Source organism: Nansenia antarctica (genome assembly GCF_963989245.1).
Source record: "Nansenia antarctica genome assembly, chromosome: 4".
In the NCBI taxonomy this organism is placed as follows: Eukaryota; Metazoa; Chordata; class Actinopteri; order Argentiniformes; family Microstomatidae; genus Nansenia; species Nansenia antarctica.
Window position 1 is genome coordinate 61,932,014 of NC_137689.1, and position 19,135 is coordinate 61,951,148.

At 43.3% G+C, this 19,135-nt stretch overlaps 2 protein-coding genes across 2 annotated transcripts in view; one reads left to right on the forward strand and one right to left on the reverse strand.

Annotated features, from left to right (window-relative positions):
- Window positions 1-724: 724 nt before the first annotated feature.
- purg (purine-rich element binding protein G) lies at window positions 725-1,789 on the reverse strand (the record flags this gene model as incomplete). Its single annotated transcript, XM_080528606.1, has 1 exon — window positions 725-1,789. One exon carries the CDS (start codon window positions 1,787-1,789, stop codon window positions 725-727), a length of 1,065 nt encoding a protein of 354 aa, XP_080384732.1.
- Window positions 1,790-4,634: 2,845 nt separating this feature from the next.
- wrn (WRN RecQ like helicase) overlaps window positions 4,635-19,135 on the forward strand; it is a gene marked incomplete at its 5' end in the record, with an annotated part of 34,789 nt that continues 20,288 nt past the window's right edge. Inside the window, 12 exons of the mRNA XM_080529571.1 lie at window positions 4,635-4,703; window positions 5,528-5,649; window positions 5,809-5,954; window positions 8,556-8,704; window positions 8,936-9,085; window positions 10,082-10,124; window positions 10,847-11,085; window positions 11,358-11,438; window positions 13,148-13,295; window positions 14,061-14,136; window positions 14,369-14,436; window positions 14,900-15,008. Of these exons, the coding sequence (XP_080385697.1) occupies window positions 4,635-4,703; window positions 5,528-5,649; window positions 5,809-5,954; window positions 8,556-8,704; window positions 8,936-9,085; window positions 10,082-10,124; window positions 10,847-11,085; window positions 11,358-11,438; window positions 13,148-13,295; window positions 14,061-14,136; window positions 14,369-14,436; window positions 14,900-15,008 (1,400 nt within the window). The remainder of the gene's footprint in view (window positions 4,704-5,527; window positions 5,650-5,808; window positions 5,955-8,555; window positions 8,705-8,935; window positions 9,086-10,081; window positions 10,125-10,846; window positions 11,086-11,357; window positions 11,439-13,147; window positions 13,296-14,060; window positions 14,137-14,368; window positions 14,437-14,899; window positions 15,009-19,135) is intronic.

The window sequence follows — 19,135 nt, forward strand, 5'->3', positions numbered from 1 at the left end:
TACCCATCATTCTAGCTTATTCTATTCTCAAGATGAAACGGTTCACTATGACATACTGCACAAAAAAGACTAATGATTGTTGATAGTTAAACAACAAACAGATAATTTCTCCTTCCATCAGCCTCATATCAACCCTCTCCATCCACCAGTTAGCCTCATATCAACCCTCTCCATCCCCCAGTTAGCCTCATATCAACCCTCTCCATCCCCCAGTTAGCCTCATATCAACCCTCTCCATCCACCAGTTGTGAAAGGCAGGAAGTTATATCTCTCCTCACCTTCCCTCACTTACACACGCACATGCGCACATGGACACCCACCCACACACCCACACCCACACCCACACACACACACACACCCCCACTGCAAGTCTTCTTCTAAATGTTTCACAACTGGCCTGTATTAACTCCAATTTCGTACACCAGTTTTCATAGTGCAATATTCTGCGCCAATTTCGAAACAGATGCCATTAGTATATGATCGAAACAGATGAACGATTAAACAGGAATAGCCTAACCATGAGAAAAATGTGAAAAAAGTGCTAGTTGACAATAGTCATACAGTACAGTATTATAGAGGTACATTATTCGGCAAGAAGAAATCTTTTTTTTTTTCATATAAACTACTAGAATATTGTCACGTTTATCTTTTGATCCTTCCTCGGTTTGACACCCACCATCCATGACACCTCTGATAAAAACCATATGCTGCAGTGCTGCTACTGTCAATCCTCCTGGTCCTCGCTGTCCTCCCTGGGCTCTGTCCGCTTCTCCTTGTGACAGGTGAAGATGCGTCTCATCTCCTCTTCGTACCGGAGAAAGTTCTCCCCGAACCGGGCCCAGGCCTTCAGGGGCACCGTGATGGTGTTCCGGTACGGCTGCCGGACCTCGCTGATCTTCAGGAACACCCCGTACCGGTTGGACCCGACGTCGAAGTAGAACCGCTTGTTGTCCACCCTGAAGGAGGCCGCCTCGGGCAGCTCGGGGGTCTCTGCCTCGTGGTTCCTCTGGCCCCGGGCCCGCTCGGCGTCCTCCTCGTCGCCGTAGTCTTCGATCAGCTGCGACAGCGCGTCTCTGAACTCGATCAGCCCCTGAGCCGGCAGCACGATGGTCTGCTCGATGCCCTGGCCGTAGTAGCCCATGGTGCCGTGGCCTCGGCTGACAGTCTGGCGGATACGGAGGAACCGTCCCCGCTGGTTCTCTTTCAGGTCGAGGTAATACTTCCTATTGTCTCTCTCGATGAACTCGCTCTTCAGGACGCGGTGAGTGGGCTCCTCCGCGGACACGGCGGACCCGGTGGGAGACACGGAGGAGGCTTGGTGGTCCTGCTGCTGCCTCCGGCGGGGGTCCGGCGGGCGGCCCTGGCCGTTGCTCTGCTCCTCTGGCCGCGGCGCCAGGCCGCCGCCCCCCCGCAGCCCGATGTGAGCGTAGTAATCGATAAAGTCCCCCAGGCAGTAGCGTAGGTCGGGGGCCATCGACATAGACAGCGTCAGCTTGCTCTTCCTAATGTTATCGTGACGGCCTCTTCCGATCCAAACCTCGGCGATTTTCAGGAATCGTCCCCTGGCACTTTGCTTCACGTCCAAATAGAAGCGTTTCTTCTGGATGTCGACCCGTTTGGAGGCGAGCTCCTGGATGTCTATGCCCTGCTGCTGCTGCTGCTGCTGCTGCTGCTGCTGTGGGCCGGGGTGCACATAGTGCTGAGTGTACGCGCCTCTCGTCATAGAATCTGATGTAATTCTCCCTCCTCTCCCTCTATCCATCCCTCTCGAACACGTATCGGCCATCATTCTTCAGTTTACCCCACAGAGTTGTTAGCTGCTAAGCACACGATCAATCGACTGCCCCATATTCCAACTATCCTACCATACCATGCTGTCTTTTCGGTATAATAGCTTATTCATCTAGCTAGCCCTACCAGATTGTGGTGGCTAGTGACAAGTTTGAAAGGTACCTCGAGTGACCTGAAAATGGCAGCTTACTCGCGGCAGCAGGAGTCATCAGCTGATCGCTTTTTCTGTGTCCTGAATTAAAGGTCAAACAACGTTTGGTGCCATTTCCATCGTGAACGTTGGCGAGGCTGGTTCCCTAGCTACCCGGTCCCCCGCATCTGCCACCACCTCTCTCCCCGTCTGCAGCACTGGGAACATGGGGAGAGCAGCGAGCCTCCAGTCTGCTGAGATGAACGGAGAATCCCTCGTCCAATCCCGGGTCTCTTTAGAGGGCGCTGCTTCAGTACAGGCGGCGAGATGAACCCAATGAACCCCGGCTCCAACCCCCTCCCGGAGCGAAACAACCCCACCGTTTTAAAGAGACAATCTGGGTTTGAGCAATGAATATTATATGAGTCGTAATGATTTTACACAGCAAGCGAATTTACATCAGACGAGACTGCTGCCTTTGTAAGATGCAATGGCTGTCACGTCGATTTATAGTGATCCTATGTATAATCATATAGCAGCGTTTTTTTTTAAATTTTTTTTTTTTTACATGATGTGGATAAAATGGGGTAATAAAATCCAACGAATCGATTGAAATGTGCTGATAGAATAGATACGCTACACTGATATGTTATCTATTTTTTTCCCGCGACTGAAAAAAAAAAAAGAAAAGTGCTACATTCAACACCACAACGGTTAATTTGGAGTACAGCTATTTCCAGTCTCAGAAACGGCAAGGGATAAAGAGCTCGTTGTCAGCTAATTAATGTAGCTGATAATGACATTCATGATATGTCATGTTTTCACAGAAGTGACACGGCGACGGTCCGCTTTGATAGGTATTTTCGTTACAGCAAGCACAGAAACGGGTTCATCATCTTGAATGCAGCTTAACACAGCTGTCATCTCCAGACGCAGTCTGCTGCAAACCGCTGCAAACCGCTTCTACAGCTGGACGTAAAGACATGCATGTGCGAAGTCATTCACGACACACTCATCATCCTGAATGTATAGCTAATAATAGTTACTCTTATTAGTTAGTTGATGACATCTAGTTCGAAATAAGGTAACAGCAGCATGTCCGCCGATACAGCGTGTGGCAGTAATGTGATGTTCAGTATTTTATGCGCTTTTAGAAAATGACAACAACACGAATCAGTAGAAGAAGACGACGGCGGGACATGCCATGACATGGACTGGTCATCTTTTCAGTAACTCACTGTCGTGTGTTGTATGAAGTAATTTTGACAAGTTTGAAAGTTTATTTTGACAAACTGTATTTGTCGGGAGTCGTTAGTTAGCATGCTTGTCGTCCGACGGCGGTGAGATGTGAACGTTGTTAAACGATCTGTCAAACCATAACATCTCTAACGTGAGTCTTCAGTTGAATTCAGCTTCTAGCTAGCTATCTTATGTTACTATTTCATATGCGAAATGTTGACCATAATTGCGAACAATATAGCTAAGGCAGCAGAGAACTTGTTATTAGCAGTGTAAAGTTAAACTAATGATTAAATCATCCAGGTTATGCAAAACTGAATTTGATTAGCCTAGCCAGGTTACTAGATGGTCAAAAAAGTGAGCGTTTGTTTTGGCACATGTACAACATGTTCGAAACAAGGAGGACTAATATCTGTCCACAGCACTAACAACGATTTCCATTGATAGACCATTCAAACATGACATTATGTTGATGAAATGTGTCTGTGAATAAGAATAATGTCGTCCTCACCTTGCCTAACTCTGTCCCAGCGTGGAGTAGGTCCAGTTCCACTGGCAGTTTAGTAGTTCTAGTAGTGTGTCCAGTAGAACGATGCGCTCCAACTGTATTCTTTTTTAAAAAGTATTATTATTTAAATTATTATGCGCGCGCTCAACTCACGATTCGATATTCTATATTTCGTGACGTTAGAATTATAAGGTTCTATCTCCATCTTTTTCAAAATTTAGTTTTTTTTTTTACATCTGATCCATTAGGTGTTTATTAATGCCTGTGTGGTGTTATTTTTAAAATGTTGACATTTTTGAGTTAGTAATTAATACAATACAAAGGTTCCATCTCACAAAACATAATGGAATGTAAAAACTTTGACGCTCAATATCTCTGAACTACCCTAAACGGAGATAGAACATTATAATTCTAAGCTCACGATTTGATATGATGTGGTTCTAGCCCGGACTCTCTCACTGCAACGTCCATATTCCTCGCATTGTCCGAAACAAATATCGCCATTATTTTTTCATCTAACCGATTTAAATCGTCACAGATTTGTATCGATAATTAACTGCATCGCGATGCATCGTTACATCCCTAGTGTCCAGTAGTTAGCCTAACTATTTGTTTGCCATGTAGCGTTGTAGTAAGCGACTACTGTCAGTATTATTTACAAATGTAACTATGATTCCAACTTCAATTTCACTACTATTTCTTACTTCACTGCCTAATCTCACTCACCACTTCAGTCACACACTTTCTGTTACATGACATGGACTGGTCATATTTCAGTAACTCACTGTCGTGTGTTGTATGAAGTAATTTTGACAAGTTTGAACGTTTATTTTGACAAACTGTATTTCTCTCAAGGGTAGCTTTAGTGTAGTTCAACTTCTCTCCAAGTTATTGGTAATCTAGTTACATACATTTTCAAATTAGCTTCCTCAACACTGCTCTTTCCCCTTGACAGATCACTCCAACATGAGTGACAGAGCCCTGCCCGACTGGATGTCCGAGAGAGAGAACCCAGAAACAGATGCCCAGAAACAAGTACTGTCATTACATTAATTATGAGTAATTACTGTACTTACATTTACGATTCAGGAAGTTGGAATGCAATCTGGCAGAACAAGAGGTGGCTTGGCTGTCTGTCCCTGATGGTGTAACAGGTGGTAATATCACAGTACTGTACTCACACACACACACACACACAGAGTTACAGTATATCTCTTGTAGTGGCCTCGAATCTTGCCAGCGGCACGGTGTTGAGGCAGGCTATCAAAGTGATCAAACAGTGGCTCACTGTCAGAGGCAGGTTGTCGAGGTGGGGTTCTCTTCCAGTCCTATGAGGCTGGACACATTTGCTTATATTTACTCATGCACCAGAGCCGAGGGAGGGTCACATTCAAATGAAAACCAACGTACTGTTTTCCACCTCAACCTCCAAGCATATTTCAATACCCAGTCAGGGTTTTGCACTGTATGCAGATTTGTTTTGATGACTACTATTAATAATTAGTTACATTTTTTATAATGTCAATCAAATTGCTGATTGCTGCAGTAAGTAGGTATAGCAGGTACATCATACTGTATGGTATTGTATAGGACTATACAGTGAGAGCTAATGTATGGTCTGGTCTAGGCTGTCATTTGATGATTTGCATAGGCTAGGAGATTTACATTTCTAAGCAAGGAACAAGAGCACATGTGCACTCTGATGGACAATAGTGAGTGGAATTGTATTTGCATATTTCCTTCGACACAGGTCAAAACTTGATCAGCACCATTCAGTTGGGAAAAAACAGGTCTCATGGTGAATATATGACCATACTGTAACTGTAACTAACTGTCGTTCTCTGTTTTTGCTTTAACAGGTTGGATCTGGATTCTATAAGAAAAATGTCTTAGAAGACGGCCTACCTTATCTAGAGTTTACTGGTACAGTCGTGTACAGCTGTGAGAAAAATGACTGCTCCTTTCTCACAGAGGACATCAGGTAATCAGGAAGAGTATTGTCAGTTGATAGCTCTTGTCCCAGAAACTAGCCCTAGCCCCTCCACCCTGTTTACATCTGAAAGGATTAGGTGAGCATTAGCAAGTTGGTAGCTCCACCTTGCCCTCTGCTGTAAACCAATCTGTGTGTTTTATCCATCAGGTCTACCCTTACACCCAACTCTGTGGTCGGATTCGACCTAGAATGGCCTCCCTGCTTCATCAAAGGACAGACAAAGAAAGTGGCCCTGGTCCAGTTGTGTGCCTTTGAAGACAAATGTTACCTCTTCCACCTCTCCTCCATGTCAGGTATGATCAGGCCTACTTGTTATTTGAATTGACAGGTAATGGATCCGCTATGAAGCACATCATTTCATCATCATTTCTTGCACAAACTACTACAGTGTTTCCCCTACCATTGCCTTGGGGGGGCGGGCCGCCCTCCCAACGGAACCCCCCGCCCCCCCAAGAAAGAGGAATTATTACTGACGGAGACACCAAACATCTGACAAGCAGGCTAAAATATCCGCGTTTTTTAAACGCACCCAACCCGAATCTGGCGAGTGGCAAGCCCATAGGCTCGTTGGTAACGTTAGTCCGCCAGTAGTCTGGCATAGCCAGACCTATCTCCACACTTCGCGCTGTGCCAGCGCTGGAGAATAATACAAGATTTTGCGCAAGTGTGCGCGCGAGACGCGAGAGTTTTTGCCGGCTGTGATGTCTGCAGATTGAAAGTAAGCAAGTTGAAACGTTAGCAAATATAATTGCTGAGTGTTCTGACAGAGAAAGTTGGTTAAAGTTGGTAGTTATTATCATGACTAGAAAGTGTCTGACTATAGTTCCATAGTGTAAATAGTGTCAAAGAACTAGCAAGCTAGCTAGCTCAGAGGTGATGAGATGAGCTACCGGTAGTCTCCTTGCAGACTTGCCAGCTAAAGAGCTAACTGGAGGCACTTTATTATTTTACTTAAAGTAGATACTATCTTTCTTATTCTGCTAGAGTTGGGCTTCATGGTAATACCATAATGGCATATTTACAGTACATGGACAGTTGATTGAAGCATTGGAAATGTCAGTTTTTTATAGTTGGACATACACATTTTTTTCAGGTGAGAGAGTAAAGTCAAAATGACATTATCTGACTGGATTGCCCACAGCAATCCAATATTCAATTATAATTACCGGTATGTTATAAATTGATATGGATATTAGATTATAAATACTCTGGCTGTTTTGTTTACCTTTTGGTTGACAGCAAAAGGGAGAGAGGAGGATAGGGAGGGAGAGAAGGAGAGAGAGCAGGATGGTGTCGGCTCGGCACACCAGAGAGAGAGAGAGAGCAAACCTAGGGGAAACACTGTACTATAAAAAATGTTTTACTTTAAAACTCATGAAACTCATAATACTAACATTCTTAGAAGAAAAAGGTTAGCTTTTTACCAAATAGATTAAAAAAAGGTCCTGAGTGAAGCTTCAGTTGTTTAATCCCAAGATGCATCATCTTAATACACAAAGAATGAGAGGTAATGTACTCCCATTAAAACACAACTCCGCCCCAAGCTATAAGACGAGAGTGTTATCTCGTGGGAGTATTTTGTGTAAATGGACTGCACTTATATAGCGCGTTATTCCAAAGCACTTTATGATGGCCTCTCATTCACGCATTCAATTTAATTAATTTTGCCATTTAGCAGACGCTTTTATCCAAAGCGACTTACAATTACGAATTACAGGGACATTCCCCCTGGAGTAACTGAGGGCTAAGTGCCTTACCCAAGGGCACACTAGTAGTGGTGTGGCTTCAGGCGGGATTTGAACTCACAACCTTCCGATCCCAAGTCCAACTCACTATCCACTAGACCACCACTACCCCTACAACTACCCCTTCATTGCATTCACACACGCAAGCTACCATGCAAGGCGCTGGCCCGCTCATTGGGAGCAATTTGGGGTTCAGTGTCTTGCCCAAGGACACCTCGACACGTGTCCAGTCGGGGATCGAACCGCAGACCTTGCGATGATTTGACGCCAGCTCTACCTCCTGAGCCACAGCCGCCCCTTGTGTGAGATGTGTGTTGTCGTGCTGTGTTGGAAGCTGAAAGAGGAATTAAAATGTTTACCCTGAAAAAAGACAAGCTTTTGAACTTACACTCACTCAGCACTTTATTATTATTATTATTATTATTATTATTATTATTATTATTATTATTATTATTATTATCCTTTTTCTCTCAAAACAGCCTCAATTCTTCATGGCATTGATTCCACAAGATGTTGGAAACATTCCTTTGTGATTTTGGTCCAGTCATGCATCATGCAATTCCTTTCTGGTGCACTTTCAAGCTGTGAATATCCTGTTCATTGTCATGTTCATTAAACCAGTTTGAGATTACTTTTGCTTTGTGACATGGTACATTATCATGTTGGAAGTAGTCATTAGAAGATGAGTCATTGTGGCCATGAATGGCACGGGCTGACATGGTCAGCAAAAATACTCAAATAGACTGTGGCATTCAAGCGATGATTGATTGGCATTAATGGGCCCAAAGTGTGCCAAGAAAACGTCCCCACACCATTACACCACCTGAATGAATGAGAAAGTGTACAGGTGTTCCTAATATAGTTAATAATATAATAATATAATATATTCCCAGTGAGTGTATATAATATAAACAAACAAAGTCTGATACCAACAGCAATTGTGAGTATTTGATTCAACCTATCCCTCTTAGGTTTCGTAAAGAGACTCTTTGAATTTACCGGCTATTCTTTATCAATTCAAATCAAGCTTAATTTGTGAAACACAAAGACAATGCAATACGCTTTACAGGAAAAATAAAATAAATAAATGAATAAAACAGAGAGAGAGAGAACTGGCTTCTATACTCAATTGTATATGTGTTATTGCAGGATTCCCACCTGGCTTGAAGATGTTTCTGGAGGATGAGAGCATCAGGAAGGTTGGTGTGGGCATTGAGGGAGACAGGTGGAAGCTGCTGGCAGACTTCGATGTTAACCTAAAGGGTTATCTGGAGCTTGGGAATTTGGCGAATGACACCGTAAGTTCACAGGAAGGACATCTGTGCTCTCATCACACAGCTGTTCCCAAAAAGAAACAAAAGGCTGTCCTTGTGTAATCATATGAAAATATTTCCACTATATACACACAATATTTCCCAAAACATTTTCAATGAAGACTCTCAAAACGAAAGTGTGTCGTAGTCTAGGCCGTGACTTAATGTGTGTCTGGGAGCCTGTTCCATGGTGTTTCCATACTGTTCTCCCTTCAGCTCAGGTGCCAGGAGAAGTGGAGTTTGGACGGTCTGGTCAAACAACTGTTCAAGAAGAGACTGGTCAAACAGAAGGAGGTACGCTGCAGTAACTGGGCCGACTTCCACCTATCAGGGGAGCAGAAGAGATACGCTGCCACGGACGCCTTTGTGAGTGCATAGAAAGAAAGGCCTAGTTAGTATGATAACAAATATGTCCTTTTCTTTTAAAAAATTGTTGTAGAGAGTCTATAGCTCTGTTATTTAACCAGGCTAGACCTGGAGAACAACGCCTCTTTCACAACAATGACTTGTGTGTCAGGGGAGGATGCACTCACTGGAATGTATGGAATGGAATATGGAATGGTATTTGATACTATGGTGGATTTCTCTTTTAATTGGGTTAAAATGTGTATGTTGAAGAGCTTGGATTGTGTTAAATTGTAACCATAACCCCCATGAATTTTACAACAACAGGCCCATGAACTAGCTAGGAGTGTGTGCACTATATGTAAATGAGCAGTTTGGGAGGGGTCCCCACTCTATGAAGGTGATATGTTTTGTGTACGTCGGGAGTTGCTTCGCGAACTAACTCAGGCCCGGCATTGTTAATCTATGACAATACCATTCCTCATTCCATTACATGCATTTCATGTGTGTTTGAAACCTTCCTCATTACATTCCATGCATTATATGCATTATAATGAGCTTGTGTGTTGTAGTGGTTTTATATCATGTTATACTGAGAAATGTAAGTCTCTCTACAGTTTGGTGAATCTAGCACTCAAGGAAGGCCCATTTCCTTCCTGTAAGGGATGGGACAAGATCTGTGGCGCAGTGAATAATTCTGACTATGGACAGGGCCCATAACTAAAAGATTTGTATAATATGATTGGTTCCCAAGAATAGTGACCTCATGACCAGGGACGGGTCTATAAATATGAGTCGCACCCATCGTTGGGGGCTTCCTGCTTGCTTCTGGCTTTTGGGCTATTGCTTATTGCTTATTGGTCTGCTCATCTATCTCTGCGCTCATGTAACTTGGCTTAATAAAAGGCCTCTTTGGAGACAATTGATCTAAGCTCTTTGTGCTTTGTAAGTTCTACAAAATCTATTAAGAATCAATTATATCCACGACTGTGTTAAGCTGTGTTTTGTCCTTCCCAGGCTGGCCTGATCATCTACAACAAGCTGGACACTATGGCTCCTTGTGAGTACATGATGACCCTCTAATGTATTTGTCACACAAATGTTTGTATGTTTACTTCTCTTCATCAGTCTCATCTTTAATCAACATGTGCGTCCTGTATGTCTTCAGTGAGTGGACCAGTGAGTTCTGTGTGTGATCTGAAGGCCAAGCTTTGTCACATGGCCAGGGAACTAGAGGACCTGGCTATCGGCCTACCTGAACAACTCAACGACATCGATAGGTCTGGTATACAAATGCTACAGTATACTTCCTACATCATCACTGTTTCACAATCACTTATTTAGTTTAGAAATACCAACTAGGTCGTATTGTGGGGTGAGATTTTTTTGTGGGTTTTTCATTGAAATGATCCCGCAGTCTCATTGTCAAATGGTGGCATTGGACACATTTTACTACCTCCCACTGCAAAAGTGATAAATGTCTAGAATATATTTTCTTCTGTCTACACAGAGCTTCCAAGCTAGCAGAGGACATGTCTGACAGCCTCAACTCTCTGACAGTTCTGTTGTTAAACAACAACAACAACAACAACAACACTACAGCTGCAGCTTGTGCCTTAGCCCCAGACCCTGTGCCCCCTAACGAGCCCTCGGTCTGTACAGAACACAGGACCAATGGAACACACTCCCAGGATCATGGAACGCCAAGAGAAGATGAGAACCTTGATGACTCAAACATAGACCTCTTTAACGCTTCACGACCACATCTCTCTGACGTAGAAGCATGTGACTCTAAAGTCCCAGAGCCTGGAGAGGAGGTCTGTGGAGCAGCAGACCCCCAGAGAGCAGACCACCAGAGAGAAGATCACCAGAGAGCAGACCACCAGAGAGCAGACCACCAGAGAGAAGATCACCAGAGTGAGTGCATCATGTCTCTAGATATCTCTGAATATGAGCTTCAGCTGCTGGAGAGACAAGCCAGACAGGAGGAGCTAGAGGAGCAGTCTACACTGGACTTCCAGGTACAACATACCTAATTGCTTTTTACAAACAAACAATACTGAAAGAAACTAACCCGTAACAACAAATCATACTGTATATAGAGGGGGGTGGGGAGACGACGACGACGACTGTATTGGTGTTGACTATTCAGTGCCACAATTTTCTATGTTGGATACAAGATAGACACTCTTGGGTTTCTGGACATCAGAATAGTCAAATGACATGTTTACACCCCCCCCCTGCTTTGAATGTAGTACCCATACGTTTGTGTCCATCTCCTCCTCTGTGGTAGGAACAGAACGGCCTGGACAACAGTGCAGACCTGTCCTACGAGGTGGAGAGTGACCAGGAGCTGGACAGTGAGATGCTGCAGGTGATCTCAGCCTAGTGGGCAGTTAAGCTAAGTCAGGAGCACGCGTTGACATTAGACGCCTAGGGTTGGAGTCAGTGTTAATTTTGGCAGGCTTTTTAGTCGTTTAGTCTTGGGCCCGATCCCGATTCCCTTTTCTACCCCTCTGGCTCGTTTTCGAGTGCCACTCGCTTTGGAGCCAAGGCCTCCGAACAGAGCCACCAGCCGTAGTGGTTGAAATCTCTCCCTATGAAATGGGACAACCCTTAAAGACCCTGATACGTCATCAGTAGTGTCATAGAAAAGCATTGACGCTCACGATTCATTCACAACTTAAGTTTTACGCTATCAATCGATCAAACAAGCCATCAAATAAAAAAGAACAATGCTTCACTATCAGACCGTCAGACCGACGTTCATACCTCCACATTTGTAAGCATAGGCACAGCACATCGGCATAATAGTGATTTTTTACGTTTTTGTTTGTTTTGCTTGTTATAACGAAAAGGTCTATAATGCATTGAAATTACATTAAACTAAGATAATAAGATGGTTATCATAATTTTTCAAATCTTTATTAATAAGTAATTACAGAAAAAGTAAATTACATTTGTGGTTGACTTCCGCATAGACTCTAGGCCAGGGGTCCCCAAACTACGGTCCGCGGGCCGGACACGGCCCGCCCCCACACTTGGACCGGCCCTTTGAACAACGTGTAATTTCTAACTGCAATTGCGGCATTGCACCGACGTGGTGGCGGGGGCGCTGTTTCGCAAATAATTGGAAATACATTTCCACCATAAATTGATGCAGAAAGGGCACAAATTGCATCTAAATTCACCAGAATGCAAGAAATTAAGTGTTTGATGCTCGTTTAAGGACCCCCAGACAGCCCTGCTTCATGGGTCCCCCCGTGTATGATGAGGGTCCTCCCTCATGTATCAGACTGTAAAACTGATTATATTTCATTGACATATCACTATAGGTATAAATTCCATCCAAATTCAACTGTTTAGACTTTGTTTGCATCCACCAGTGCTCTCCTGCGCACAATTGCTTTGCGCAACCGCCTCCATTCCACTCCGTTCCATATTATTTTATGTTAGAGACCAACCCAGGCCCCCCATCACAGAAAGGAAAAATGATGTGGCCCTCACAGAAAAAAGTTTGGGGACCCCTGCTCTAGGCCCTAGAGCGAAATCAGATTTCTGTAGATGAATCGCAATGCATGCTGGGAGGGTCATGGCTCCGAATCCAGCGTGGTCTCAGAAAATCTCCAAACGGAGCCATAGATAGCCTTCCCCCTTCCCCCTAGCCCTCGATGAAAAATAAATTGGGACACCCCTACCCTTAACGTGAACGCGCAAAACAAAGCCGTAGGGGTGAAAACGGAGCGGTAGGTGTCAATTGGGATCGGCCCTGTGAAGGATGGAGGTGACTGGGTGTGACTAGAACTGGTGTGCATCTTCGTCTGAACTAAAGACTAAAGACTAAAAAGCCTGCCAAAATTAACACTGGTTGGACTCCCTTATTCAGCTGTGGCAAGGATGGACGGTATGCATGCATTACAATGAACCTGTCCTCCGATTTCTGCATCCACCAGTCTACCCTGGCGGGTGTATTCTCTGTAAACTCTGTACTGTAAGAGGACAAGCACCTGTGATGAAAATCCTTCTCTCCTCTCCCTCTCATCCCTCTCTCTTCATTCCTCTCCCTCTCATCCCTCTCCTTAGTGTGTGGAGGAAGTGGAGAGGCAGGGTCAGAAAGAGAAGAAGACTAAACGTGAAGATGTGAAGAGAGAACAAAAGGAGGAAGAGGAGTCCCCGACTGGCCCTGAGGAAGAAGAGGAGGACATAGAGGAGGAGTCAGAGGAAGAATTTGGTACTTAACCTAGTTGTTTCAGGTTGTTAGCCAGTTGTGTAGAGCTTTTTTTTTATTAAATAGGCTACTTATTCACTGCCAATTAGACTGCAGTGGTGAAGTGTGATGTGCTATACTGTCTTGTGTGTGGATTGAGGTTGAATAGGGGTCAGCTGACAGCCCTAATTCTGGGCAGTGGTAGTGGTGAATCTTCACTGGGGATTTGATAACAAATCAATGATAACACAACATGATGGAGCTGTTGATGGATTGTAGTGGAGCCAGACATAATTATATTCATAGAAATCCTGTCAATAATGCCATTTGGAGGTATAGATTTTCCAAACTGTACATCCAGTGCCGTGCTATCCAAGATGAATCATATTCCCTAGGCCAACTGCAGGGTTTAAAACAGCAGTTCAGGATTAAACTGCAGGGTTTAAAACCTGAGTTTAGGATTAACCTGCAGGGTTTAAAACCTGAGTTTAGGATTAACCTGCAGGGTTTAAAACAGCAGTTCAGGATTAACCTGCAGGGTTTAAAACCTGAGTTTAGGATTAACCTGCAGGGTTTAAAACCGGAGATTAAGTTTAACCTGCACCCTCACATTTACTCACCCAGATGTGAGGGGAGGCAATTGAGTCATAGTCAATTGACTTCTCTCTCCATCCTTCTCCCGCCCCTAATTCCTTCCCCTCTCCCTGCTCCCGTCTCTCCATCCCTCTTCCTCCCCCTCTCCCCCTTCCTTCTCTCTATCTCTCCCCCTCCCCCCATCCTCGAATCTAGATCCATCTATCCCAGAGCCCAACTCAGAACAGATCAAATGTCTGAAGATGTATTTTGGACATAGTCGTTTCAAGCCGTAAGTTCCTCCTCCTCTCTCACCCCATCTACTATGTCTTAACACAGTAACCGTGTTACTAACCCTAACACACATTATAACGCATCATAACACATTATAACACATCATAATACATGGCACACAATCCAGTCACACACATCTGTAGCATTGTTATTATATCACAACATCATATAATTCTGTCATTCCTGCAAATTCTTTGTGTGTGAGGAACAGGACATCATGTCTGTTTCAGAGTACAATGGAAAGTAATTCACTCCGTTCTGAAGGAGAGGCGAGATAACCTTGTTGTCATGGCAACGGGTAAGTCCTCCGCTCCCTCCCTCTCTCCTTTGTTAGGTAATTATGATTGAGTCGTAGTAATAACAGCTGCCACAGTAAAAACCCATATGGAAAGTGGTCATTATCTGGACAATCTCTAGAGCCACATCCACTGAAAAAAAGGAAATAGTTGGGAGATTGTTCATCCTACAGGATACCCCCTTTGTCAAAGATAAACTTTGCCCGCATAGACACTAGCCTTAGTATATGTGCTGCCATCTAGTGGATGTTCTATCTATGACAGTTATGAAACCAATTACTTGTATGAAACACTATCAGTATAGTGTGTGAAATAGGAAATAATGTTCAATAAATACATGAAGGCAATGTACTGTAAGACAATGCTGTGCTAAACTGATTGCCATCCCCTGGTCCTGCCTGTAGGCTATGGTGAAAGCCTGTGTTTCATAGTGCTATGCTAAGCTAACTCCTCTCCCCTGTGTAGGCTATGGTAAAAGCCTTTGCTTCCAGTACCCTCCAGTCTACTGTGGAGGCATCAGCATCGTTGTCTCTCCTCTCATTGCCCTCATGGAGGACCAAGTGCTGCAGCTCAAGTGAGTTTACTAGGAGGATAAACCCTAATACAACACCGGCCTCACCTGAGTTTACTAGGGGGACTGTGGTGGAAATCTTGGGTTTACCACTCCTTAATTGGAGGCACGTACACAATATATGTTCTATTTAACATCTGTAATGGTTGCAAGCTTAGCAGTCTGACTCTAGTTGCCAGAGAGAGAGAGCCCAGTACAAGGTTACAATACTTTATATTCTCCTAACCTCCCCTCTTCTGGGAGGGGTTTTCACATGTTTATTATCTATCATGCAGCCTTGAAGCGATGGGGGGGACAATGGTGCCTAGGTTCTAGGCCCTGGACAATCTAGACAATTTGATGGCAGCTACTAGATTGAAATCAAGTGCAACACTGAAACACAACTGTGAACATTTCAAACCTGCAAACTGCGACACTTTAAATGAATGTGCAATAACACTATATGCAATATGACAACCCTCGGGTACATAAGGTTCAGAGATAGGAAATGTTAGAATAGGTATAGCATAGCATAGAGTACAGCACAGTGTTTTATTTGTATAGTATAGTATAGTGCAGTGGTCTTCAACCGGGGGTCCGCAGAGGTACTGCAGGGGGTCCGCCAATTTTTGACATTTTTCACCAAAATAATCAGTGAGAATTAAAAAATATAACAAAAATGATATTGAGTAAAGTACAAGCATTAATAGGCAATAATAAGCTACTTTTGACAAAAACTATTTACAAAATAAATGATGCCCATGATTCTAGAGTCTCACATAACGTCAGCTGAAAAAAAAAAAAACCTGTCTAGCAAGCTAGGTGTTGGCTAAAACGCTGCAATTCGGTCTTCATTGCGAAATTAACGTTAATTAATAACTAGCATAACGTTACTAATTTAGTTAGTTTGATAATAACAAACCCGCCTCTTTGCTTCTCTATGCGCTGCTATAACCCGCTCCTTTACCATTCCGAGGTCAGATGGCTTTCCCGTGGATCAGTATTGGCGTGCGTCTTTGAATTACGCACAGCTATCCACGAGATTCTGCTACCGCGCGGAGCTGGCTGCGCATTTCAATGCATTTCCGCGGATTCCGCGGTGCCCTCGCCTGACGTGAAATGTGCAATTGTTGATCACTTGGAGGCTCTCGAAAGTCAATTTGAGAAGTACTTTTCTGAGACTGAGTCTTGGAGAAAGCACAAGACATGGATACGGTTTCCATGCAAAGACAATGCATCCGACGCCTAAACCTGACAGCCGCTGAGGAAGATCAGCTGATCGACCTAACCACAGACAGTACACACAATAATGTGTACGAGTCACAGCCTCTCACCCAGTTCTCGATGAGCCTCTTGCCTTTTGCAACAACTTATCTTTGTGAAAGTGGATTCTCCTCCCTCACCTACCTGAAGAGCAAATACCGTTCCAGACAGCAGTCTGAGGATGACATGATGCTCTGCCTGACAACCTCCATCTCCCCCAGAATAGACAAGCTGTGTACCACCAACCAGGGCCAGTCATCTCACTGAGGTAGGCATACCTGGCTTCCTGAAGCTAAAAGTTTCATTGTTGAAAAATAATAATAATAGAAAATATAAGCCTCATCAACAACAACAACAACAACAACAATAATAATAACCAATCATAATTATGCATGAACGTTTTATCAATCATAAACACATATAGGCTAATAACCCAGTATATAAATAGGTTAATACGGTGAAAGAAAAGGTGAAAGAAGTAAATATAAAAGTTATTATAGGCTTTAAAATGTGAGACATTTAAAAATATATATTACATGTGGGGGTCCCTGTTCTGTTTGTCTCTCGTCCAAGGGGTCCTTGGGTTGAAAAAGGTTGAAGACCCCTGGTATAGTGGATAGTGTACATAGCCTTTATTTATGTAAACCAGCTCTTTTCCCCTCTTGTTTTTAGTTTTTTTTTCCTAGCACCAGGGGAGCCCCCCCTCCCAAATTTCGTTGTTTGGTACCTGTACTATATCAATGACAATAAAGACCATTCATTCATTGTGGCCATTGCTATACATCCCTATATTTTAGGGTCAACTAGGTCTTGGGGAGGGAAGGCGTCCAGTTGTCTGTTCAGCTTGCCACCCTCATCAGTTCAAAGCCGGTGGATGCAATGTGTTAGTATTTATTCAGGACAGGTCGTCAATACAATTTCTACCTCTGTTAGTTCCCAGGTGGTAAATATACTCGCCTGTTTCTGTTAGTCCAATTATCTCTACTTTAAGCTCTAAGTTAGTAATAAACAAGGGATGACCCCACCAGGTCAGGACCAGAGGTAACTACCCCGGGGTGACTCCACGACCACCAGTTGTTATGAACAATCATCCAGTACATGTTTAACCGTGACAAACATCTAATACATATTCTATTCTTAATACAATGCTTAAATGGTTAAGTCATTAAGTGAAGTCATTAAGTGATTAAATCATTAACATCAACATTATTAGCTCTAGCTATTAGTATAGTATTACAGGTATTTTAAAAAAGTGGGGGAAATAAGTATTCAACACATCAAAATATTTTAATTCAACATATTTCCATTGCAGCTATTCACATAAAAGTTAGACCAGACATTGGTATTAACTCAATAATATAAAAAAAACTAAAAGGAAAAGGGAATTGGTGCATTTACGCTATACGTACGTACGCATGAGTGGGCGTGTGATTGGATGAATATACTAAACAAGGGAGGTCCCGTATATTCATCCAGCCCAAAATACGAGACATCCTGGCGAATACGAGACAGTTGGCAAATAAGCCAGTCCAACACCTTTATTTTCTTCCTCTTGAACCAATTGACAGTCTCCTTTGCAGCATGTTTTGGATCGTTGTCCTGCTGGAAGATCCACCCCCATCTCATCCTCATCATCCTGGTGGATGTTAACACATTCTCCTCAAGAATTTCCCAGTACATGTCTCCTTTCAGCTTCCCTTTGATCATTTGGATCCCACCAGTACCATGTGAAGAGAAACAGCTGCATACCATGATGCTTCCACCTCCGAACTTCACTGTCGGTATGATATTTTGAGGATCATATGCAGAGCCATTTCTCCTCCAAACATGGCGTGTCGTATTGTTGCCAAAAAGTTCGATTTTTGTCCAGACTACATTCTTTCAGTATTCTAGAGGCTTCTCCAACTGTTCAGTATCAAACTTCAAACAAGCTTCAACATGCCTTTTCTTCAGTAATGGAGTCTTCCGGGGTGATTGGGAATGGAGACTGTTATGGTGGAGTGCTTTGCCTATAGTTTTCTTTGTGACAACTGTACCCGCTGCTTCCAGGTCTTTCTGGAACTCTGCTCGAGTTGTCCTTGGCTCTTGGGCTACTCATCTGACTAGCTTTATGACAGCCCCATCAGAAATCTTGCGAGGAAGATGTGCGTGGCCGGTTGATGGTTGAGTGATGTTCCTTCCACTTGCGGATAATGGCCCCAATAGTGCTTCTAGGAACATTTAGGAGTTGATAAATCCGTCGGTAAGCAGTGCCATTACTATGCAACTTAACAATGTTGTTGCGAAGGTCTCGGGAGAGCTCTTTGCCTCTACCCATCATGAGATGTGTCTTGCAGGAAAGCTTGGTGGCAATTGATTTGTTTATTTGTATTCAGAGGGAAACCCTTTTTCAAAGAGTGGAAGTACTTATCCACCTATACATGCAGTAACCCAGCTCATTCTAATTAGCACAGGTAGGAGAACTCATTAGTGGCTTAAGTTGGTTTAGTGCTTTTTCTTACTGTGTTCCTGTGTCATTCCACTTTATTGCACATAGCGTTTTATGTATTTGAATGTTACAATTTCTTTAGCTGTATAGTTTAATTGAGTTAATATCAATGTCTGGTCTAAAATTCATGTGAATAGCTAGAATGGACATACTTATGTTGAATTAAATGATTGTTGATGTGTTGAATACTTATTCCCCCCACTGTACTTATTACACCATTACAGGACAAACCCTAACACAACACCGACCAAAGGGAAATTAGCCATCTAATTTTTGTGATGGTATATCTGACATTTTAGGACAGTATCATGTATTGGAATGCCATTTTACTAATACATCACAGCAGTTTCGTAATCTAATGCATGTGTTCTAGAATGTAAAATGTTCCTAAACATTTCAA